Source organism: Dipteris shenzhenensis, chromosome 19 (assembly GCF_047967505.1).
Source record: "Dipteris shenzhenensis isolate YYH24624 ecotype China chromosome 19, Dip_SZ_1.0, whole genome shotgun sequence".
In the NCBI taxonomy this organism is placed as follows: domain Eukaryota; kingdom Viridiplantae; phylum Streptophyta; class Polypodiopsida; order Gleicheniales; family Dipteridaceae; genus Dipteris; species Dipteris shenzhenensis.
Genome location: NC_141614.1, coordinates 51,209,773 through 51,234,509, shown reverse-complemented (window position 1 = coordinate 51,234,509; position 24,737 = coordinate 51,209,773). Strand labels below are relative to the sequence as shown.

Genomic DNA, 24,737 nt, shown 5'->3' with positions numbered 1-24,737 from the left:
TCATCCAATTCTGTCTGATGGTTAGGCTTTGGAACTTGAACATCCCTTCACTGAAAGGGAATTGTCTGATGCACTGAGATCCTATGGTAGATGGAAATCTCCAGGATGGGATGGTCTCACTGTTGAATTTTTTCTTGCATTGTGGGATCTTCGTAAATTCACCTTGCTGCAAATGGTAAATATAGCATGGCAAAATCAGCAGATGCCTATGTCATGGAAAAAGGGTCTTCTCAAGCTGATTCCAAAGAAGCAGCTATTTGATTCACTTAGTGATTGGAGGCCTATCACGCTCATGCCAGTCATTTACAAGATCATTGCCAAAATGGTGGTTGATTGGATTAAAGGTTATTTGCATGATGGGTTGCATCCCTCCCAATATGGCTTTGTTCCACGTCGCCATATCACAGATAACATTGCCAATGCTTATATTGGGATTAAATATGCCAAATACACGCAGCAGGATGTTCTATTCTTACACGTAGATATTGCAAAAGCCTTTGACACACTTCAATGGGATTTCATCTCGCAAACTATGCGAGCTTTGGGGCTTGGACAAAAAATGCAGTAGGTTATTTACTAGCTTTACAGAGATAGCAATGCGGCTTGCATTCTTTTTGGGGATATCTCTGATGAGTGGACTCTTTGTTGTTCGGTCCGCCAGGGATGCCCTCTCAGTGCGTTAGTGGATGCCATTACTACTCATCCTATGCTGCAATATATTGATGATCTTGTGGCTACAGGATCACTTCATGACTTGGAATTGGATGCTATTCGCAGCATGGTTGCTCAAGCTTATGCTGGTGATTCTTTCATTACCCCGAAGAATACGCCCCATGATCTTGGTGCCTTGATGCAGGCCCTCTCTGTTTTTGGTTTGGCTGCTGGTCTTCATGTTAATTTTCAGAAGTCTAAGCTGCTCCCTTTGCATTCCAAAGATTGGCATAGTCTATCATGGCCCGGGGATATCATTTCACCCACTCAGTTTGTTCGTCATCTTGGTTACCCTTTGGGGTGGGAACTCACTCGCCGACAACAAACTGATTGGGTTTTGGCTAAGCTTCGGAAAAAGCTTGAGTATTGAAAACTGGCAACCTGGCCTTTGCACGTTCGTCTTCGAATAGTGCAATCCATCCTTGTGGCATGTATTCAATTATACTTGCCATTGATCATGTTCACTAAGTCAGATCTTACATCTTTCATGTCTGTCTTTATGGAAGTCTTCTGGCGATCCAAACATGGCAAAAAAAGTCTCACGCTTTTCGATGCATCACATTTGTTCTCCCAAGATGCATGGTGGATTGAACATCATGGATATTCATGTGCATATTCTTGCCCACAGGGGAAAAATGTTGTTGCAAAATTTGCAAGTTGATCAGCCTTGGGCTCTTATGATTAGGACTCTGGTTACTCATATCAATGTTTCTGCATTTGGTCATTGACAACTCGATCACTGGGATTTCTTTTTTAGCTGCGTTGATGACACTTTGCCTGAATGCCCTTTTGTCTCCTGCTTGCTTCTTGACTAGAAGCATGTTCTTTCTCATCTGCAGTGGAATGGACGGAAATCTTTGCTTGGGAATTCTTTGAGAGCTGAAAGCATTCACTGGTCAAAAGTCTTTCAGCCTCCCTTGGCTTTACAGGAACCTCGACGTTCCTACTTTGTCTCGTTTAAAGGCATCACCTCGGTTGCTGATGTTATAGATGATGCTGGTACTGTGCTCCCCTTTTCTCTAGGAGTCACTACATATGGATTGGGTTGTTATTATCGTCGTTTGTGGTGACAAATTACTCCTTTGGAACTCCAGGACCAGCTGGAAGATTGGACTTTGACTTCTCCACGGTCCTCTTCTCGTCCTTTGTGCATTGTATAAAATCCTTTTGCCTCAACCTTGGGTTTCACAGAGAGGTGATTCTGTTTGACGAATGCATCGCCCAGCCAAGTGGTGGAGGAAAAGATTACAGCAACTTTGGGCCTATAAAGTACCGCTTCAGCAACAGGTTTTCTTTTGGCAAGTTCTTTTGGGAGTGTTTTCATCTGGACAGCTATTAGCTCATCGACACATTGCTCGTGCACTTTGTCACAGATGTTCTGCTTCTTCGGAGAGTGTGCCTTACTTTGTTTGGCATTGTTTGTGCTCTCGTGAGTTTTTTTATCTGCTTCGACAGCGCCTGCGAGCGAGATTCCCATCTGTTCCGTTTGGGAAGTTTTTCTGGCTATTTGGGTTTCATCTGCCAGACCGGAGTTTTATCTTTTCTACGTTTGGGTTCGCTACTGTGGACTATGGACTTTATGGATATATAGGAATTGTGAAGTCTTTGGTGATCTTACTCTCTCTGTTTGGCTTTTTTAGGCGTTCTCTTCAGCAATCTTTCTTTGATTGCTTACAGACCCATTGCATAGATCATGAGGTCTTTTTGGCATATACTGAAATTTTCAGTGGATGTAATTGTAGCACCTTATTTTGAGGTTGCTACTCATATAATTTAATTAATTAAAGATTTCACCCAAAAAAAAAAGTGTGTGTTAGTTACAGCATGTGTATGTGGGGTAGTGTGTGTGTATGTGGGGTAGTATGGGTGTGTGTATGTGGGGTAGTGTGGGACCCTCATGTAAATCTTGCTGATAATATACTCATGGATTTACCAAAAAAAAAGTGTATGTGGGGTAGTGTTTATGTTCACTAAGGCAGAGCTGAACTCCTTTATGTCAGCTATCATGGAAATTTTCTGGTGTGCCAAAAATGGCAAGAAAAGTCTCAGATTACTCTCTATGCATCTTCTCTGTTCTCCAAAGATGCATGAGGGTCTGAACATTCTCAATATTCACATACATTTACTTGCTCACAGAGGAAAAATGATGTTGCAGTTTATGCAAGGAGATCAGCCGTGGGCTTTAATGATCCGCTCTCTCTTATTACATATTCATACTTTTGCATTTGGGCATTGGCAGCCAACTCAGTGGGATTTCATATTTGGCTCTATCCAAGGCAAGATCAGAGGCTGCCCTTTTGTTTCTCGCCTACTTGATTGGAAACATATCTTATCCCACTTGGAATGGCATGGCCGAGACTCTTTGTCGGGAAACTCCTTGAGGGCTGAGAATATTTATTGGTCTAAAGTATTCCACCCTTCTTTGGCCATTCAAGAACCAAGACGTTCTTACTTTCTCTCCTTTAAAGATATCACATGTGTGGCAGATGTACTTCAGGATGATCACACACTTTTATCCTTTTCTATGGCTGCCAGCAAATACGGTTTGGGAGCTCATTATTGTCCTCTCTGGCATTAGATTTCAGCAATGCTTCAACCCTTTTTTCCGGTACCTCGCATGGAACTTCAGAATAGGCTTGAGGATTGGAATTTACGCTCTTCTTACTCTTCAGCCCGTCCCTTGAAGTTCTCACATATCACAGTGCCATCACTGTATAAAGTGCTATTACTTCCGCCTTGGATTTCTGACAGAGCAAATACTGTTTGGCATATGGATCGCCCACTAAAGTGGTGGAGAAAAAGGCTGCGTCTCCTTTGGCATTATAATGTCCCTCTTCGACAACAGCTTTTTCTTTAGCGAGTCCTGCTTGGCATTTTTCCATCTGGCCAGCTACTTGCACACATACATATTGCTCCGGCTGTTTGTCACAGATGCTTACACCCCACTGAATCTGTGCTACACATGCTTTTCTGGTTGTTTGGTTTTCATCCACCGAGACAGGGTTTTGATTTATTTTTTATATGGGTACGCTATTGGGCACTATGGACTTTATGGATGGACAGAAATCATAGAGTCTTTGGTGATCCTCTTTTTTCATCCTTTATTTTTTTCAAACGATCTCTGCAGCAATCATTCTATGATTGTGTTCAGACTGGTTTGATTGATCAGGATGTGTATACAGCTTATACTGAGATCTTTAGTTGAGTAATAGTTAGTTCAGTTTCGAAGTAACTATGAATGTAATTATTTTACAGTAATAAAAGATTTCTTCACAAAAAAAAAAAGTGTATGTGGGGTAGTGTGTGTGTATGGTAGGGGGGTGTGTGGGTTAGTGGGGTTTTTACGTGATGGGTTGCATCCTGCGCAATATGGTTTTGTTCCACGTAGGCATATCACAGATAACATTGCTAATGCCTATGTTGGAATTGAATATGCCAAATACACGCAGCAGGATGTTTTGCTATTGCAAGTTGATATTGCCAAAGCCTTTGATACTGTTAAGTGGGATTTTATTTCATCGACTATGGAGGCATTGGGATTTGGCAAAAAAATGCAGCAAGTTATCACTTGGCTATATCAAGATAGTAAAGCTACCTGCATACTTTCAGGGGATATTTCTACAACCTGGACTCTTGGTTGTTCTGTTAGGCAAGGATGTCCCCTAAGTGCTTTACTTTTTGCCATAGCCACTCATCCAATGCTTCAATATCTGGACCACCTTTTGGACACTGACCAGTTGCACGGCTTGGAGATTCGTGGCAGCCGTAGCATGATCGCTCAAGCATATGCTGATGATTCTTTCTTTATCCCAAAAAATACTCGGAGTGATCTGTCCATGATTATGCAGGCTCTTTCTACATATGGATTGGCTGCTGGTCTTTGGGTCAGTTTTCAGAAATCAAAATTGTTGCCGTTGCATGCTCATGAATGGCATAGTCTTTTATGGCCTAGGGAAATTGTTCCCACTTCTCAATTGATTCGACATCTTGGCTATCCTTTAGGTTGGGGACTCACCCGTTTTCAACAAACTGATTAGGTGCTCACAAAGTTGAGGGCAAAACTTGAATATTGGAAGCTTGCAACTTGGCCATTACATGTTCGTTTGCGAATAACACAATCCATTTTCATAGCATACATACAATTTTATATGTCTCTTATCATGTTCACTGAGGCAGATCTGGTTTCCTTTATGTCTGCTAGCATGGAAATTTTCCGGTGTTCAAAAAATAGCAAGAAAAGTCTCAGATTACTCTCTATGCATCGTCTCTGTTCTCCAAAGATGCACGGGGGTCTGAACATTCTCAATATTCAAATGCATCTACTTGCTCACAGAGGGAAAATGATGTTGCAGTTTATGCAAGGAGATCAGCCTTGGGCTTTCATGATCTGCTTTCTTTTATTACATATTGATACTTCTGCTTTTGGACATTGGCAGCCTACCCAGTGGGGTTTCCTATTTGGCTCTATCCAAGGCAAGATCAGAGGCTGTCCTTTTGTCTCTCGTCTGCTTCTTGATTGGAAACATATTTTATCCCACTTGGAATGGAATGGCCGGGATTCTTTGTCGGGAAATTCTTGGAGGGCTGAGAATATTTTTTGGTCTAAAGTATTCCACCCTTCTTTGGCCATACAAGAACCCAGATGTTCTTATTTTCTCTCTTTCAAAGGCATTTCTTCGGTGGTGGATGTACTTCAGGATGATGGCACTCTTTTATCCTTTTCTATGGCTGCTAGCAAATACGGTTTGGGAGCTCATTATCGTCCTTTATGGCATAGGATTTCAGCAATGCTTCAATCGTACTTGCCGGTACCTCGTTTGAAAATTCAGAATAGGCTTGAGGATTGGATTTTACATTCTTCTTCCCCTTCAGCCTGTCCTTTGAAGTTCACATATCACAGTGTCATCTCTGTATAAAGTGTTATTATTTCCACCTTGGATTTCTGACAGAGCAAATACTGTTTGGCATATGGATCTCCCACTAAAGTGGTGGAGAAAGCGATTGTGTCTCCTTTGGCATTATAAAGTCCCTCTTCGGCAACAGCTTTTCCTTTGGCGAGTCCTACTTGGCATTTTTCCATCTGGCAAGTTACTCGCACATAGACATATTGCTCCGGCTGTTTGCCACAGATGGCTTCACTATGCTGAATCTGTGCTTCACATCTTCTAGCACTGTCCACACAGTTGTGATTTCATCGCTCTCATCCGACAAAGGCTTCGAGCGAGATTTCCTACTGTTACTTTTGGCAGGTTTTTCTGGTTGTTTGGTTTTCATTCAGCTAGCCAGGGTTTTGATTTATTTTTTGTATGGGTACGCTACTGGGCACTGTGGACTTTATGGATGGACAGAAATCATAGAGTCTTTGGTGATCCCCTATTTTCATCTTTTGTTTTTTTAAAATGATCTCTGCAGCAATCATTCTATGATTGCGTTCAGACTCGTTTGATTGATCAGGATGTATATACAGCTTATACTGAGATTTTCAATTGAGTAGTAGTTACTTTACTTTCAAAGTAACTATGAATGTAATTATTTTACAGCAATAAAAGATTTCTTCCCATTAAAAAAAAAAAAGTATGTGGGGTAGTGTGTGTGTGTTTTCTTTTGGCGAGTTCGTTTGGGAGTATTTCCATCTGGACAGCTATTAGCTCATCGATACATTGCTCTTGCACTTTGTCACAGATGTTCTGCTTCCTCGGAGACTGTGCCTCACTTGTTTTGGCATTGTCCGTGCTCTCGTGAGTTTTTTGATTTGCTTCGACAACGCCTCCGAGTGAGATTTCCATCTGTTCCGTTTGAGACGTTCTTTTGGCTATTTGGGTTTCATCCATCCAGACCGGAGTTTCATCTTTTCTTTGTTTGGGTTCGCTACTGGGCACTATGGACTTTATGAACATATAGGAATTGTAAAGTCTTTGGTGATCCTACTTTCTCTCTGTTTGGCTTTTTCAGGCGTTCTCTGCAGCAGTGTTTCTTTGATTGCTTTTAGATCCACTACATAGATCATGAGGTCTTTTTGGCATATACTGAAATTTTTAGTTGATGTAATTGTAGCACCTTATTTTAAGGTTGCTACTCATATAATATAATCAATCAAAGATTTCACCCAAAAAAAAAGTGTTAGTGACATCATGTGCTTGTGTGTGTGTGTGGAGAGAGAGATACCGTACTAGCCCTCGTGCTCCCATGCTGCAGCTGCTTGTTTCTCCCTCAGTTTGACGCCCTCGCGGTTTCGTTTGACGCCCGTTTTGTGTCCGTACGCTTTGTCAAAAAAATTTTTAAAAAAGGAAAAAAAATTTCATACTGTGAAAAATCCGTATGATTTTGTCCGTACAGCCAGGAAAAATCCGTACAGTCTGTATAGTTTTCTTTGCACAGTCCGTACAGTCGGAAAAATCCGTAGAGTTTTGCTGTCAGAAAATTCTTTTAAAAAAAATAAAAATTCGTACTATTAAAAGTTTGTACGATTTTGTCCGTACAGCCAGGAAAAATCCGTATAGTTTTGTACATGTTGTGCTTTCCTCCTTGTAAAGTGTTGTTGCTTTCAAACCTTTTCCTTAACTCGAATGGTGGAGTACCTGCTATGCTTTCCTCCTTGTAAAGCGTTGTTGCTTCCAAACCTTTTCCTTAACTCGAATGGCGGATTATTCCTATGAGAAAACCTTTTACAAAGACAAGTTGGTTTCCAACAAGAAACAAAAACAGGTGATAGATTCAGATGATTCCCTTCATGACTCTGCTGAGGCTCAACTTATTTATGAGGTTATGCATGAAGGGTTTGAAGACCCCCGCAAAGGTTGTAAAGATCCACTTCCCACCACTGGCATTATGATGGAAGTGGACGGATGGATGGAAAACTCCTCGCAAAGTGATCTCCCCCAGGCGACCTTTGCCTTCTCGGGCTTGGAGTGGTGCATCCTGTCATGGGAAGACACCTGCTGAAAACTCTGGTGTTGGCTTGACCTGGGCTGCTGTGATTGCAAATTGGACCTTGTTTCCTGAAGAAGTTGCTGCCCTTTTGTCCTCTCCTTAGGTTGATGCTTCATCCCAGGGCAGAGGCCTGGACATTGAGGTGGAAATGCAGACGTAGACAGCCCATTAGTTGATGTACGTACCTGTCCCGTAACTGTAAATATGCTTGATCATTTGAAGTGTGAGTCTCTCAATGTATAGGGAATGTGTGATGGTCGCAAATGGAAACTGGTCTGGATGTATATCAGGCAATTGCAGCCTGATATAGTTGCTTTGCAAGAGCATAATCAGCATATGTATGTTGGTTTGATAGGCCATTTTGCTGGTTATCATTTCTTCTATGCTGGAGAGCACTCCTTTTCTGGTGTACCTGTCCCGTAACTGTAAATATGCTTGATCATTTGAAGTGTGAGTCTCTCAATGTATAGGGAATGTGTGATGGTCGCAAATGGAAACTGGTCTGGATGTATATCAGGCAATTGCAGCCTGATATAGTTGCTTTGCAAGAGCATAATCAGCATATGTATGTTGGTTTGATAGGCCATTTTGCTGGTTATCATTTCTTCTATGCTGGAGGTGTCGCTTTTTTGGTAAAGCATGACCTTCAGCTTGTTGTGGCTCTCAATGATCGCCATGGTAGATGGATTATTGTTCAATTTCTTGTTCAAGGGGAAATTTTTGAATTTGCATTGGTTTATGTCTCCCAATCTTCTTATGATAGAGCTTTGATCTGGGCTGCCATGCATACTTATCCATGGCGACAACATGCCTTCATTTGTGGTTATCATTTCTTCTATGCTGGAGAGCACTCCTTTTCTGGTGTGGCTTTTTTGGTAAAGCATGACCTTCAACTTGTTGTGGCTCTCAATGATCGCCATGGTAGATGGATTATTGTTCAATTTCTTGTTCAAGGGAAAATTTTTGAATTTGCATTGGTTTATGTCCCCCAATCTTCTCATGATAGAGCTTTGATCTGGGCTGCCATGCATACTTATCCATGGCGACAACATGCCTTCATTTGTGGTGACTTTAATAATGCCCCTCAATCGAGTGACAACACCTCAGGCCACACTCATATGTTGGCTTTTGAAACACAGGCATGGTTTGATTTTTTGCTTCAGTTGTGCTTGGTTGATCTCTGGAAGGAATTACAGCCTATGCTTGCGGGCTATACCTTTCAACAGAATGCTCAATCTTCTTATTGGGCACGTTGGACAGATGGTATTAGGTTGATCCACAGCATTGTGATGCCTTTACTTGTCAAATTTGGGTTGATCATGCTTTCACACATTCGGACCATGCTCCTCTTTCGTTGAGGCTTTCCTTACATGAATTTCCCATTGATAGATTGCCTTGCCGAAGGCTTTTGCTGATTGATAATAGTTATCTGGAGCATGTTGACTTTAAAGCCGTGTTCTCTGATGCTATTCAGCCTCTCTCTCGTCAGATACACATTGGTTTAGATTATGCCTGGCAGGCTTTTGTTGCTCGGATGCAAGCAGTTATATTGGAGATTATGGCAAATCCTATATGCAAGCCATAAGAGAGATTGTAGCACATGCCAAATTTACTTCTCAGAGTTTGACTGAGCTTGCTCATCTTCGCCCTTTGTCTTCAGAGGAAAGCATGCTCTCAATTCTCTCTTCAATCCAATGATTGCAGAAAGCTTGCTAAATGGGAAACTCGATCGAGACAATGGGTATTTTTGGATAAAGGATGCTCTTCCAAGCAATTTTTCAAGAGTTTACACTACAAAAGACAAGCTGCCAATATCTGTCGGATCCTAATGCCTGATGGTTCTTGGTTAACATCTCGTTCAAAGCTTGCTGATTTATGTGTGCAGCACTTCTCCACTCATTTTGGGCATGTGGATACTCTTATCCTCGCGTCGTGTCTGCACATCAACTTCTTTTGCAGCATATTCATCCAATTCTATCTGATGCTCAGGCTTTGGAACTTGGACATCCCTTCACTGAAAGGGAATTGTCTGATGCACTGAGATCCTGTGGCAGATGGAAATCTCTAGGATGGGATGGTCTGACTAGTGAATTTTTTCTTGCATTCTGGGATCTTCTTAAATTCACCTTGCTGCAATGGTAAATATAGTATGGCAAAATCAGCAGATGCCTATGTCATGGAAAAAGGGTCTTCTCAAGTTGATTTCAAAAAAGCAGCTAGGTGATTCACTTGGTAATTGGAGGCTAATCACGCTCATGCCCAGTCATTTACAAGATCATTGCCAAAACGGTGGCTGATCGGATTAAAGGTTATTTGCATGATGGGTTGCATTCCTCCCAATATGGCTTTGTTTCACGTTACCATATCACAGATAACATTGCCAATGCTTATATTGGGATTAAATATGCCAAATACACGCAGCAGGATGTTCTACTCTTGTAGGTAGATATTGCAAAAGCCTTTGACACAGTTCAATGGGATTTCATATCGCAAACTATGCGAGCTTTGGGGTTTGGACAAAAAATGCAGGAGGTTATTTACTGGCTTTACAGAGATAGCAATGCGGCTTGCATTCTTTCTGGGGATATCTTTGATGAGTGGACTATGTTCACTAAGGCAGATCTTACATCTTTCATGTCTGTCTTTATGGAAATCTTCTGGCGATCCAAACATGGCAGAAAAAGTCTCAGGCTGTTTTCGATGCATCACATTTGTTCTCCTAAGATGCATGGTGGATTGAATATCATGGATATTCATGTGCATACTCTTGCCCACAGGGGAAAAATGTTACTGCAATTTCTGCAAGGTGATTAGCCTTGGGCTCTTATGGTTAGGACTCTGGTCACTCATACTAGTATTTTTGCGTTTAGTCATTGGCAACTCGATCATTGGGATTTCTTTTTTGGCTGCACTGATGGCACTTTGCCTGGATGCCCTTTTGTCTCCCGCTTGCTTCTTGACTGGAAGCATGTTCTTTCTCATTTGGAATGGAATGAACGCCAATCTTTGCTTGGGAATTCTTGGAGAGCTGAAAGCATTTACTGGTCGAAAGTCTTTCAGCCTCCCTTGGCTTTATAGGAAGCTCGACGTTCCTACTTTGTCTCGTTTAAAGGCATCACCTCGGTTGCTGATGTTATAGATCATGCTGGTACTGTGCTCCCCTTTTCTCTAGGAGCCACTACATATGGATTGGGCTCTCATTATCGTCCTTTATGGCGATAAATTACTTGTATGCTTTCGCCTTTTGTTCCGATTCCTCCTTTGGAACTCCAGGACCGGCTGGAAGATTGGACTCTGACTTCTCCAGGGTCCTCTTCTCGTGCTTTGAGGCTATCTCAGATTACTGTACCTACATTGTATAAAATCCTTTTGCCTCAACCTTGGGTTTCAGAGAGAGGTGATTCTGTTTGGCGAATGCATCGCCTAGCCAAGTGGTGGAGGAAAAGATTACAGCAACTTCGGACCTATAAAGTACCGCTTCGGCAACAGGTTTTCTTTTGGCGAGTTCTTTTGGGAGTGTTTCCATCTGGACAGCTATTAGCTCATCGACACCTTGCTCCTGCACTTTGCCACAGATGTTCTGCTTCTTCGGAGACTGTGCCTCACTTGTTTTGGCATTGTTCGTGCTCTCGTGAGTTTTTTGATCTGCTTCGACAGCGCCTGCGAGCAAGATTCCCATCTGTTCCGTTTGGGAAGTTCTTCTGGCTATTTGGGTTTCAACCATCTAGACCGAAGTTTCATCTTTTCTTCGTTTGGGTTCGCTACTGGGCACTATGGACTTTATGGACATATAGGAATTGTAAAGTCTTTGGTGATCCTACTTTCTCTCTGCTTGGCTTTTCTAAGCGTTCTCTGCAGCAGTCTTTCTTTGATTGCTTGCAAGCCCGTTGCATAGATCATGAGGTCTTTTTGGCATATACTGAAATTTTCAGTTGATGTAATTGTAGCACCTTATTTTAAGGTTGCTACTCATATAATATAATCAATCAAAGATTTCACCAAAAAAAGAAAAGAAAAGTGTGTTAGTGACAGCCCTTGTCGCCTGTACAGCTCTGAACATCCGTACATGTTTATCTGTCCGTACAAATCCGGCAGTCCCCGTCCGTGCAGGTTCTTTGCATCCTTTTGCTTTGGGCTCGCCTTTCGTACAAGCCCCTTTGGCCTCGTTGTCCGTACTTTTGTTCGTACAGTTGTGATATGTCTATACAGACTGTACGGCTGTGTCCTGCTGTTCGTACAGATTTACCCACCATCCGTACAGCTCTTCCTGCAGTCCTTGCTCGTCTATCTATACAGGTTCCCCTGTCGTCTGTACTGTTTCCCTTGCTGTCTGTACACACTTTCTGCTGCCCCTTCTTCTCCCCTCTCTGCTGTCCTTTTCTCTTTGCTGTTCTTTAGCCTTCCCTGAGTACAAACTTTTTTTCTGTTTTCTTTGCCCTCGCTTTTCCTCTTAGTTTCATTTGCCTTTCCTTTTCCCTGGATCAAATGGCGGACTCTCCTTATGAGAAGAATTTTCAAAAAGATAGGTCGGTTTCCAACAAAAAACAGAAGCAGTTGATGCGCCAGGATGACCCCGTTTATGCCTTTGCAGAGGGTCAGCTTGTCTACGAAGTGATGCATGAAGGTTTTGAGGATACCGGCAAGGGTTGGAAAGATCCACTTCCCACTATAGGTATCATGGTTGAGGTAGATGACATCTTTGATCCTGTCAAGGAATACGCCAAGCATGCCATTATTATTTTCTTTCCTGGACGTATGCCTGCTGCTACGGGTGTGGGCAATTGGTTGACTAGAACCTTGGGTGGGTGTTATGTCAAAAAATTCCACTATGTAGCGAGAGGTTTTTTTGAGATCATCATGGCTGATGAAGAGCGCAGACAGGTTTTGCTGGAGCACTCTCCACTCTTCTATGGCCAACAGATGGTCCATGTCTTGCCCTGGTCTCCTACTAGGGATTATCAGGCTTTGATTCGACACGGCTGCTCTGTATGGGTAGAGGTTGTGGATTTTTCTCAGTGCATGGCGTCTCTATTGCCAAAAATTGCAGCTTCTCTTGGCAAGGTGGTTTGTCCACCGAGACCAAATGGCAATTCGAATTGCTTTTGCATTTTATGGGACACGGATAATCCCACGTCAGCTTCTTATTCGGTTACTGTCAATAATGTTTCCATGGGTAGTGCTTTTTACAAGCTGAAATGGGGGCTGTTTGCAGGAGCTTGCTTTGAATGCAAGCAGTTTGGGCATATGGCTTCACAGTGCCCTTCTCGAGCTTCCAAACTACCAGTGCAAGCGGAAACAGTCCCCCCTCCAAGTACGAATTGAAATGCCTCTTCTGGGATGAAAAACAAAGAGGTCAAACAGTTGTTTTGCTGTCTTGGATAAAGGCAAAGCCTCGGCTACCTCAAATGCTCCTGTTCCTCTTTTTATGCCTTCGCAATCTCAGCCTCAAGTGAAGGGCAAAATTTTGGATGAAGCATGGCAAACTCCTCGAAAAGTTCTTTCTCCCAAGAGACCTTTGCGATCCAGGACTTGGAATAGTGCATCCTAACAGGGCAAAACCCTCGCTGAAAATTCTGGAATTGGTTTGACTTGGGCAGCAATCACTGCAAATTGTACCCTCTTTCCTGAAGAGGAAGTTGCTACTCTTTTGTCTTCTCAAGCTGATTCTTCTTCTCAGGGCAGAGGCCTTGACCTTGAGGTGGAGATGCAGACATAGTTAGCTTGTTTGTTTGCTGTACATACATGTCTTCTATCTGTAAATATGCTTGACCACATCAAATGCGTTACAGTCAATGTACAGGTTTTGTGTGATCGTAGAAAGTGGAAACTTGTGTGGACATATATCAGACAATTGCAGCCAGACATAGTGGCTTTGTAGGAACATAACCAACACATGTATGCTGGTCACATGGGACATTTTGCCGGTTATGATATTTTCTATGCTGGAGAGCACTCTTTCTCTGGAGTAGCTTTTTTGGTGAGGCATGATCTTCAGCCCGTTGTGGCTCTCAATGATCACCATGGTAGATGGATTATTATGCAATGCTTGATTCAAGGAGAAATTTTTGAATTTGCATCGGTTTATGCCCCTCAATCTTCCAAAGGTTGAGCATTGCTTTGGGATGCCATGCATAATTATCCGTGGAGGCACTATGCATTCATCTGTGGTGATTTCAACAATGCTCCGCAACCGGGAGACAATACTTCGCGCCACACTCATATGTTGGCTTCTGAACAGTAGGCATGGTCTGAGTTTTTGGTTCAGTTGCGTTTGGTGGATCTCTGTGAGGAATTACAGCCCACACTCCCAGGCTATACCTTTCAACACAATGCTCAATCTTCCTATCAGGCACGCGTGGACAGATGGTATCACTTTGATAACAAGGGACGGTTGTTTATGACACCTGTCTTCCCAACTAAGATTTAATTGGTTCTTATCACGTTTCTCTTGTTGGATGGTGGCAGGTATGCAGACTCCCCTCTTCAATAAAAGTGATGCTTGCTACAACTTATCAAAGCACAAGCTTTTGAATAATTGTGCATACTACAATTTTTTTAAAACGCCCACCTCTCATTTTCCTGATGACAGTTTGCCTTGCAGAAGGCTTTTGTTGGTGAATAACAGTTATCTGGAACATGCTGATTTTAAAGCTATGGTTTCTGATGTCATTCAACCTCTCTTCTCAGATGCTTTTTGATCTGGATTATGCATGGCAGGCTTTTGTTGCTCGAATGCAAGCCGTGATTCGGGATTATGGTAAATCATTCATGCGAGCCACACGGAAGACTGTTATGCATGCTAAACTCACTTGTCAGAGTCTGACTAAGCTTAGTCATCTTCGGCCTTTGTATTCTGATGAAAGCATGCACTTATGTCAGGCCAAATTTCACCTCCAATCAAATGATAGAAGAAAGCTTGCTAAATGGGAAACCCGATCACGACAAAGGGCTTTTTTTTATAAAGGCTGCTCTTCGAAGCAATTTTTCAAAAGTTTGCATTACAAACGACAGGCTGCAAATATTTGTCGGGTCCGGATGCCTCATGGTTCTTGGTCATCATCTCGCTCTGAACTTGCTGATTTTTGTGTTCTCTTCCCATTTTGGGCATGTGGACTTTCCTTCTCCTGAGATTTTGTCTGCACGTTAGCTCCTTTTATAGCATGTCCATCCAATTCTTTCTCAAGCTCAGGCCTTGCAGTTGGAACTTCCCTTCCATGAACAGGAATTGTCAAATGTTATTAAATCTTGTGGTAGATGAAAATCTCCAGGATGGGATGGCCTCACTGTCGAATTCTTTCTTGCTTTTCGGGATAGCCTCAAATCCCCTCTCCTGTCAATGGCTAATTCAGCTTGGAAAAATCAGCAAATGCCCCTATCATGGAAAAAGGGACCGGTAAAGCTCCTTCCTAAGGAACAGATTTCTGATTTTATCACTGATTGGAGACAAATCACACTTATGCCAATCATTTACAAGGTCATAGCTAAAATGCTTGTTGACCGTATCAAAGGCTATCTGCATGATGGGTTGCATCCTTCTCAATATGTCTTCGTTTGCCTCATAGGCATATCATGGACAATATTGCCAATGCTTATGTTGGGATTAAATATGCCAAGTACACACAACAGGATGTTTTACTCTTACAGATTGACATTGCCAAAGCTTTTGACACAGTTCAATGGGAGTTCATCTTGCAAACAATGCAATCCTTGGGCTTTGGAATAAAAATGCAGCAGGTCATTTATCGGCTCTGCAGGGATAGCAATGCTGCTTGTATTCTTTGTGGAGACATCTTGGAAGAATGGGCTCTTCATAGTTCGGTTCATCAGGACTGTCCCCTTAGTGCATTAGTGTATGCTATTGCTACTCATCCTATGCTGCAATACGTTGATCATCTAGTGGCTACAGATTCTCTCAATGGTTTGGAATTGGATGAAAATCGCAGCATGGTTGCTCACGCTTATGCTGATGATTCTTTCTTTACTTCAAGGAATACTCCGCCTGATCTTTCTGCTTTGATGCAAGCTCTTTCAGTTTATGGTTTGGTAGCTGGCCTTCATGTTAATTTTCAAAAGTCTAAGCTGCTCCCATTGCATCCTCAAGACTGGCACAATCTCTTATGGCCAGGGGAGATCATTCCACCCACTTAGTTGGTTCGGCACCTTGGTTATCCTTTGGGCTGGGGGCTTACTCGTCGACAACAAAGTGATTGGGTTCTAATCAAGCTCCGAAAAAAGCTTGAAGATTGGAAATTGGCAACTTGGCCTTTACATGTTCACCTCCAAATAGTGTAGTCCATACTTGTTGCTTATATTCAATTCTATTTGCCTTTGGTCATGTTCACTAAGGCAGATCTTGATTTTTTTATGTCTATGATTATGGAGATCTTTTGGCGTTCTAAACATGGCAAAAAAAGTCTAAGATTGCTTTCGGTGCATCGAATTTGTTCCCCTAAGATGTATTAGGGTTTGAATATTACTAATATCCAGGTGCACATCCTTGCTCACAGGGGGAAAATGTTACTACAATTTCTGAAAGGTGATCAGCCTTGGGCTCTCATGATTCAATCACTGCTCACACATATCAGTACTCGTGCTTTTGGTCATCGGCAACCCACTTAGTGGGATTTCTTGTTTGGGTGCATTGATGGCACTTTGCATGGCTGCCCTATGGTCTTCAAATTGCTTCTTGACTGGAAGGATATTCTGTCTCACCAGGAATGGCATGGTCGACAGTCTCTGATTTGCGGGCCGAAAGCATTCACTGGTCAAAAGTTTTTCAGCCTGCGCTTGCTTTACAGGAGCCTCGCCGTTCTTACTTTATTTCCTTTAAAGGGATCAATACTATAACTGTGTTATTCAGGATGATGGCTCTATGGTTTGGGTTCTCATTATCGTACTTTGTGGCAGCAAATCACTTGTATGCTTTCACCTTTGGTCCTGATTCCCCCTTCGAAACTCCAGGACAGATCAGAGGATTGGACTCTGAGTTCCCTTGGGTCTTCTTCTTGTCCTTTGAGGCTATCTCAAATTACCGTGCCTGCATTATACAAAATCCTTTTGCCTCAACCCTGGGTTTTAGAAAAGGGCAATTCTATTTGGTGATTGAATGGACAGCTAAGTGGTGGAGGAAAAGATTGCGGGAACTTTGGGCATATAAGCTTCCACTTCAGTAACATGTTTTTTTATGGTGAGAGCTTCTGGGAATTTTTCCATGTGGACAGTTGCTGGCCCGTAGGCACATTGCTCCTGCTTTATGTCATCGGTGTCTGATCTCTCAGGAGACTGTGCCTCATTTATTCGGGCATTGCCCATCTTCTCGGCAGTTTCTGGATTCTCTTCGACAGCGGCTACGAGCGATATTCTTGACTCTTTTCTTCAGGAATTTTTCGGGGCTCTTTGGCTTTCATTCACAGCAACCGGAGTTTCATCTTTTCGTTGTTTGGGCTCGCTATTGGGCACTTTGGACTTTATGGACAGACCGTAATTGTAAAGTCTATAGTGATCCCAATTTTTCTTTGTTTGCTTACTTTAAGCGTTCTCTGCAACAATCTTTCTTTGATTGCTTGCAGAGTCACCAGATAGATCATGATGTATATTTGGCTTATACTGAGATCTTCAGTTGATTTTTTTTCTAGTGCCTCTTTTCTGAGGTGACTATTCTTATAATATAATCAATCAAAGTTTTCACTAAAAATAAAAAAAAGTGTGTATGTGGGGTCCCCATTTTTCATCCCCGTTCCCCCAAAAAAATAGCCATGGTGGGTGTAAAAGAATCATCTCTGTGGCATAGCCATCTTGGATTGAAGTCCCCAACAAGGGAAGACTTCCTTGCTACTTGAGAAATCCATGATGTTTGGATGTAGGGCTGCTTATTGTGGCACTCAGCCTCCTTAGGAGAAAATGTGAGGTCTTGGGGGAAAACTAGCACGTGTCAAGTGATGCGTCGGATCTGAACCCAACGAAATCTGGCATGTGTACCACACCTCTTGACAAAGATCATCCTATTGAGAGATGGCTTGTATAGGACTGCCAGTCCTGATCCACGAACTCAACCTGTCCCTCGAGCTCGTCATGGTACATTGACTCCCATGTGAATCCACAAACTAAGGGCAAAAGGCACTCTTGGCTTTGATGGGTATGTTTGTAGAAAACTATATCTCGTCTTGTATATGACACCGAGGAATTCCTTGGATGTGACCATAGGTACCATCATAATTCCAAATAGTGCATGTCAAGGTCTCTGTATTGAGCGTCTCATAGATCCCGTCCTTCTAGATATCCATTGGGGTCCTATGAAGAAATGCTCATCGTGAGCCATTGTCCAGTTTTTCGCCTTTGCGGGCGATGTGCCACTGTGGCAGGAGAGTACAGCTCTCCTCTACTTGTAGGGGTGTGAGGTCGTCATCTATGTGAATCTATGTGTGCTCACGTTGATAAGGAAAAAAAAAAAAGACAGCCAGGACCACGTCAGTATCATAGCTGAGACTTAATAGGGAGCAGCAACAATGTGGGCTTGTAGATGATGAGCTTATGCACCAGGTTCCAGAGCATGTGTCTTTGTACTAAGAACCGAGACAAACCCCCCACAGAAACTGACTGAACATGGATCACACAGACTCAGAGAGAACCAAAAGACTACATAGCTTGAAACAGATAAACTTAGAACTGAACTTCCCCCCAAAACCCAGAGAACAGTCAGCCTCAGAATACTATGAATCCATAGCTCACACTCCTAAGCTTCCATCAAGAACAACAGCTCGTAACTCCTACAAAGCTACAACAGTGCCACCTCCTCTCCTTCTCTATCAGTACCCAGGAATCTCCCACGATCAAATCAGGATAAGATCACAACCACATCAAAGAAGCTTCCAATTCCTTTAGGATAGTTTCTCTTCCCTTACAAAGCAAAAGATCAATGATTGACAAACATCTGCAGCAAGCATCAATATCACGTTGTTCCACGAAGAGTGCCCAGCTCCTTTAGGACAACCATCATCGATGAAAGGTCATGTTCCATTACGCGTTAGCCTGCAATTCCTTCGTCCTCTATCTCTTTGCATACGGAGTTCATGAAGTCTCTGTCGTTGAGGATATTGCATGCTACATAGTAGCGCTACCACCCCCTTTTGCCCAAGCCTCCATGGTAGCGACGCTTTCCCACAGAACTGAGAACCCACCGTGCTTCCTGTTTATCCGTCACCCAAAGTCCTTTCCCCAGCCCCGCATCATCTACTACAGCCAAGTCTTTACAAGACTTCAGTAAGCGCCGACTGTACCACAGAGCTCGTCATCACGGAGCACCTGGAATCCATCTATGCCAAGCATGCAGTCGAAATTCCTCATCCGTCACATACGTAGGCCTTCACTTGATGGGCGCTCCGCCTTTCGCTTATGCACACCCTCTCTTTCATCTACCAGCCTCCTAGTTACGTGCGTCGCTTCCTCTTTACTTCAGAAATTCTAGATTTCTCTACACGTGATTGATCCCCATCCAGAAGCTCTCCATTCCTTGCTACGTAGCCACCTTTGCATGAGTAGGACACCTTCCCAATCAGTCCAGCCACCTCAGCCTAATTTGCCATCTCATCAGTGATATTTTACCACTCTCAAGACATTTCCCCCAAATCACACACCCAAGCAATAATTGCCCCAAAATCCAACCTTTACGCACAACCTTGCCATGCAAGCATTTAATGCTTATTCACCCACAGACTATCATACATAATGAACCAATCCCGACACACTGGAAAATTTACAAGACGCCCTCAACAAAAAAACTATTTTCCTCATATACATATGGCTCGGGACAATCACAAAGAGCACATATCATCCCTTAACAAAACACCGTCGCACACTGGATATCATGCTCTGGATTACCCTGGTGCAACCACACTGCATTATCATCATATCCCATGAAGTCCCTGCAAAACATACTTTATTGTCTCAAAAAACTATACATCAGTCCATCATGCTTGTGAAAGAAAAAACCACAATTACCAAAAGCCCACACCTAACCTAGATGTTTACATCTATGTGCCTACCCATAGCTATATACAGTGCTTAAAAACTTGATACAGTTTTTGTCCTATCAACGTAAGACTATATGCTTGTGTAATGCTGCAAGATGGGCATGGTTATCTCTAAAACGGATGACAAGAGATTAGTCACGAGTGGGATTACGACCTATGTCCTAGTTATCTTAATGCCATGGTCCTAAACCCCTAGGGTGGAGGTCACGAAACTAGTAGCATCATCGATGGCAGTGATAGAGGTGCGTGGGATCTCCGAACTCTAATGTTGAGAGCCTTGTTGGCTCTTTGATGCTGCTCAAGAATGGTGGCTGAAATGGTGGCCTTTGCAGGCTCCATTTCGCAAACATTGACTCACATTTCTGATTTGTCAAAATATGGAGTCATTTCTTTCCAAGTCCATAGATTTTCCCGCCTTTGTACAACGAAGGAGTCTTTTATCACTCAATGTAGTAATTTGATCACTTTACTATTACACAAGAGGTATAATCCAAGGAAAATAATGAAAAAAGTACGCACAATCTTAGATATGAACTCTTTTATCTATGGTGTATTAGCCTTAGGTATGTTTAGAATGATTGAACATAAGCTGAAAACAAAAAGCGAGTAGCTAAATAGCCAGTTTTTCTGTTAGTTTCAAAGGAGAGTTTGATTGAGTATGCTTGTGCTTTCTAAGTTAGGAATGTAATTTTGCCTCTTTGTAGGAAGCGATACATAAGTGTATTTAGCTTTTTATGTTTTAAATAAGAGAGAGAGAGAGAGAGAGAGAGAGATTTTATTCCTATTTTTTGGAAGATTTTGTTTCTTGACTTGCTTGTTTATTTTTGCTTAGCCACCTTCTTCCTTTCTTCTTTATTTCTTGTTTCTCTCTCTTTTGTTTATTTGACGTATTTTAGTAAGCATTGGGTTTGCCCAAGAGACTTTAGAAACCCAGTATAGCTGCCTATGCTTGGGCACTAATGACGATATAAGTGTTGCTTTACTTGCTAAGTATATCTTCCTTTTGTTTTTCATAAAAGTTTTTTTTAACCTCTTTTTTCTTCTCTTTCATTTTCTGTTTTATTCTGTGTAGATTTTTGGTCTTTAGAACAACAAAAAATCTAAATTTGTATGATTGGACATATTCTAGTCTTACAAAGGCATATCCATTTTGCAATGTCCCCCGATTTGGTAGTCTCCTTGACAGCCACACTACTCCAGGCTTTGACCACCTGATGGCATATATGGACAAACTCCTTACGGAGCTGTGTGACCTCTTGATTGTGAGAGTGTGTGTGTGTGTGTGTGTTTTTTGAGACCCTCATGTAAATTTTGCTGATAATATACTCATGGATTTACCAAAACAAAAAAAAAAGTGTGTGTGTGTGTGTGTGTGTGAGAGAGAGAGAGAGAGAGAGAGAGATTTCAATTGGCAGTAATAATGGAATATCATTTCCCCTTTACTGAATCGTGAGGGAAAGAAACATGTTCTGATTTCATGTCTGTTTACCATTATGGTGATACAGCTTAAGAGTACTATATCTTTGTATTAAATTTGTACTTTTATTTTCCCTTTCTGATTCTTTGTACCTTTAATATTCATGCAGGCTCACAAGAGAAAAAATAATAAACGACTTCTTGGAAATGCATGGAAAGAGGAAGAATTGAAAGAGGAGGACGACCAAACATGCAATAGCCAGTTTTGTCAAAACCTCAATCTGCACCCTAAATACAGGGAGATGATGCATCAACACCAAATTGAAGGCTTTCTTTTTCTTGAGAGGAACATACTCGCGGCTGAACCTGGAGGTTGCGTTTTGGCTCATGCCCCTGGTACAGGAAAATCATTTCTCATAATAGCATTTTTGCAGAGCTTCTTAGAGTCATATCCTGATGAAAGGATTATCATTGTGGCGCCTAAAGCAATGTTAATTCCATGGATCAAAGAATTTAAGAAATGGGAAGCAGAGATCCCATTGCTCAATCTTTATGAGACAAACAGCTCAGCTAAATACCAAGTAGATGTTGACGACTGCAGCGATCATGCTAGTGTAAATAGGATAAGCCAGCTTCAGACAATAAAACAGTGGCAGAGCAAGAAAAGTATTTTGCTAGTAAGTTACTCTCACTTTTCTAGTTTGGTTAAGACAAAAAATAATACACCTGTGTGCGTGGAGATTAGAAATCTTCTTCTAGAAGTTCCTGGGCTCTTAGTACTGGATGAAGGTCACAAAACTAGGAACAAGGACACGAAGATCCTGCAATGCCTCAAGAATATCCACACAAAAAGGCGTGTCCTACTCTCTGGAACACTCTTTCAAAATAACTTTAAAGAGTTATTCAACCTGTTAAAGCTTGTCAGACCCAATTTTATGAGTGAAAAACTGAGCTTGGTGGAAAATCTACCGGAATCTCTAGTCCAGGAGTCCAAGGAAACTGGCATTAATGATAAGACATCATCCCCAAAAATGGTTAGCAAGAGGAAGAACAGAGAGTTGTTAGAGCAGAAGATTTTTGTGGAGAGTCTAGGACACAAAATTCAGGATGGAAACAGAGAGGAACAAAAGCATGCAGTTAAGTGGCTCCACCAACTAACAGAATCTTTTGTTCACTGGTACAAAGGACAGGTTTTGGAGCAGTTGCCAGGATTGATCGATTTCACAATTGTGCTAAATCTGACACAAGAACAAGTAGATGCACTTGCTTCAATACAGAGTCTCATTAAGAACCATATGGACAGGGAGATTAAATCAACGTTTGCTTGTATCCATCCCTCACTGTTGAAAATTGAAGTGGGTGTTACACCAAACACTCAAGCTGAGGATGATATTTTGCCAGACACTTGTCAAAGCATCATAGATGATGAGGATGTGAATTGTGGAGTGAAAACTAGATTTGTGATAGATATGGTAGCTCTATGCTGCCATTTAAATGAAAAGGTGCTAATATTTAGCCGGTATTTGGCTCCTCTCTCTCTTCTGGAGAGATTATTCATGAAGTACAGGGGCTGGTCAAAGGATCGTGAAATGTTGAGATATGATGGCAAAACATTACCTGAAGAAAGAGAGAGGATAATTGAGAAGTTCAATACCAACACAGAGGCTAGGGTCTTACTTGCAAATATCACAGCTTGTGGTGAAGGCGTGTCGCTCATTGGAGCTTCAAGGATCATAATCTTAGATATACAATGGAATCCTGCAGTAACGCGGCAGGCCATCAGTCGGGCCTTCAGATTTGGCCAAAGAAAGCAAGTTTTTGCTTATCGTTTGGTTGGCGGAACTTTAGAGGAGGATATATACAAAAAAGCGTTTAAAAAGGAATGGATTTCAAAAGTTATCTCCCAATCTAGTGAAGAGGAGTTTGACTTAGAGTGTCATGAAGTAGATGTGCTTTCTCAGGACAGAGTTTTCGAAAGCTCAGGATTAAGAAAACTAGTTAAAAAATGCTATCAAAGTACTTTCCTTTAAATTAGGAGGATGATATCATAGAGATTTTGGCTTGCCTACCTTCACTGTAGCATATCCAATATGTAAATTACTTAGCAAGTCCACCTACAGAAAAAGTATATGTATGGCTACAGTCTACATTGCAGCATGCCTTAGCTTGTATAGTAACATGTTGACGTTTTGAGGGGGCAAAACATGTCTACGTCTATGCTCAGCTTGACATGCACTAAATTGTGATGAGATGGACTTAATGCAGGTTTATTTTGGGAAAATGCGCCTGGATAAGTATGGGTATGTGGGATTGTACTATTCTGCATGCCAAATTTTCTGGAGAGAGTTGTGTTTTGAGACTAAAATCCTAAAAAATAGTGATTTGTATTCTGCTAACAGAAAAGGATATAGCCATAGTAAATGTAGAATAGAAAGGTGCAGCTATTCATTCTTCGAGTTGGTATGCTTAAATGCTTATATTGTGTAGCAGCATAGTGCACTTAGAAATTTGTTGGATAATATTCTGCATGGCAGTGCAACTATTATAATAATGATACTAGTGAAAAACATGGAATGAAGGTGTGGTATGAGATGAAGTCAACAATTGTGCTAGTGACCTCTCCTCTCGCCTATCCTTGCCACCCCTGAGCTTCCCCTTGCTTTCTTTCTTTTCTTTTTTTTGGGAGAGGATCCTTCTAGTAGATTGAAGTCAGGTTGTGACCCTGAAGCAACCCAAGGGACAGCCAGAAATCAGATCTGCTTCCCCAACCTCTCACCCTGCTCGCTCCAATTATTAATGCCCTTTTCTTTGCTTCCCTACTAGCGTTTGAGGGGGAACCAGCAGCAGTTCTGCTCCATGCACTGACTCCACAATGATCATAGCCTGCTTCCCCCCATCTCTTTCATGTGGCTGTTCAGGAGCCCTAGGTGTTGCATATCAGCCTTCCTTTGCCTCCTGTTTCATTTGCTAATTTCCTGCTGCGTGCCTTTTTCATGTTCCCTTACCGGGCTTCGCTCTCCTACTTGATGTTTTCTCCCCTCATCCGATCCCTGGTCTCCCTCTTTTTGCGCTCAAACCTATCTTGTTCTATCTTTGTACTACGGGGCCCCATGGATGCACCTCCAATTTCCTCTTAGTGTCTCTTTCACAATTTGTGTTTGTGTATGCGCATGCACATTCATGCTCTCGTGTGTTTCTTTGGTATTTTTGACTTACTACTATATCTCCCTCTGTTACTCTATGGGGGCTATCCCTTCTTTTTCATGCTGCTGTTCAAAAGCAATTAGCCTTCAATTTGCATGTGTGCGCCCTTGTGCGTGCACGCTCATGGGTGTGCATGCGTGTATGCATGGTGTGGGCCTTGTCTTGTTTTTTCTTTTTTTTCTTGGGGGGGGTGTGGTGTGTGGGGTGAAGTGCTGCATATTAGCCTTATTGGTTAATGAATAAAGATGTGCTGCTATAGGGTAATAGAGTGTTGTTAGTAGGTACAAGAAGAATGTGATTTTTCCTATCAGTGGGGTTATTTTCAATGTTGCATGCGTTAGTTGCAATTTCATGGAACCACTTGCACTATGATGGAACTATTTGAGATGTGATGGAGCTACTTGTGAAGTCATAAATTTCCTAAAATAATATAGCAACAACTTCAAG

General features: G+C 42.1%; 1 protein-coding gene across 1 annotated transcript in view; it reads left to right on the top strand.

The window, feature by feature from the left end:
- The window catches only part of LOC147890613 (protein CHROMATIN REMODELING 35-like), a 128,693-nt gene extending 105,365 nt beyond the window's left edge, over nt 1–23,328 (top strand). Inside the window, exon 5 of the mRNA XM_087391069.1 lies at nt 21,257–23,328. Coding sequence (XP_087247195.1) covers nt 21,257–23,116 — 1,860 coding nt within the window. The 3' untranslated portion in view covers nt 23,117–23,328. The remainder of the gene's footprint in view (nt 1–21,256) is intronic.
- Nucleotides 23,329–24,737: the final 1,409 nt, after the last annotated feature.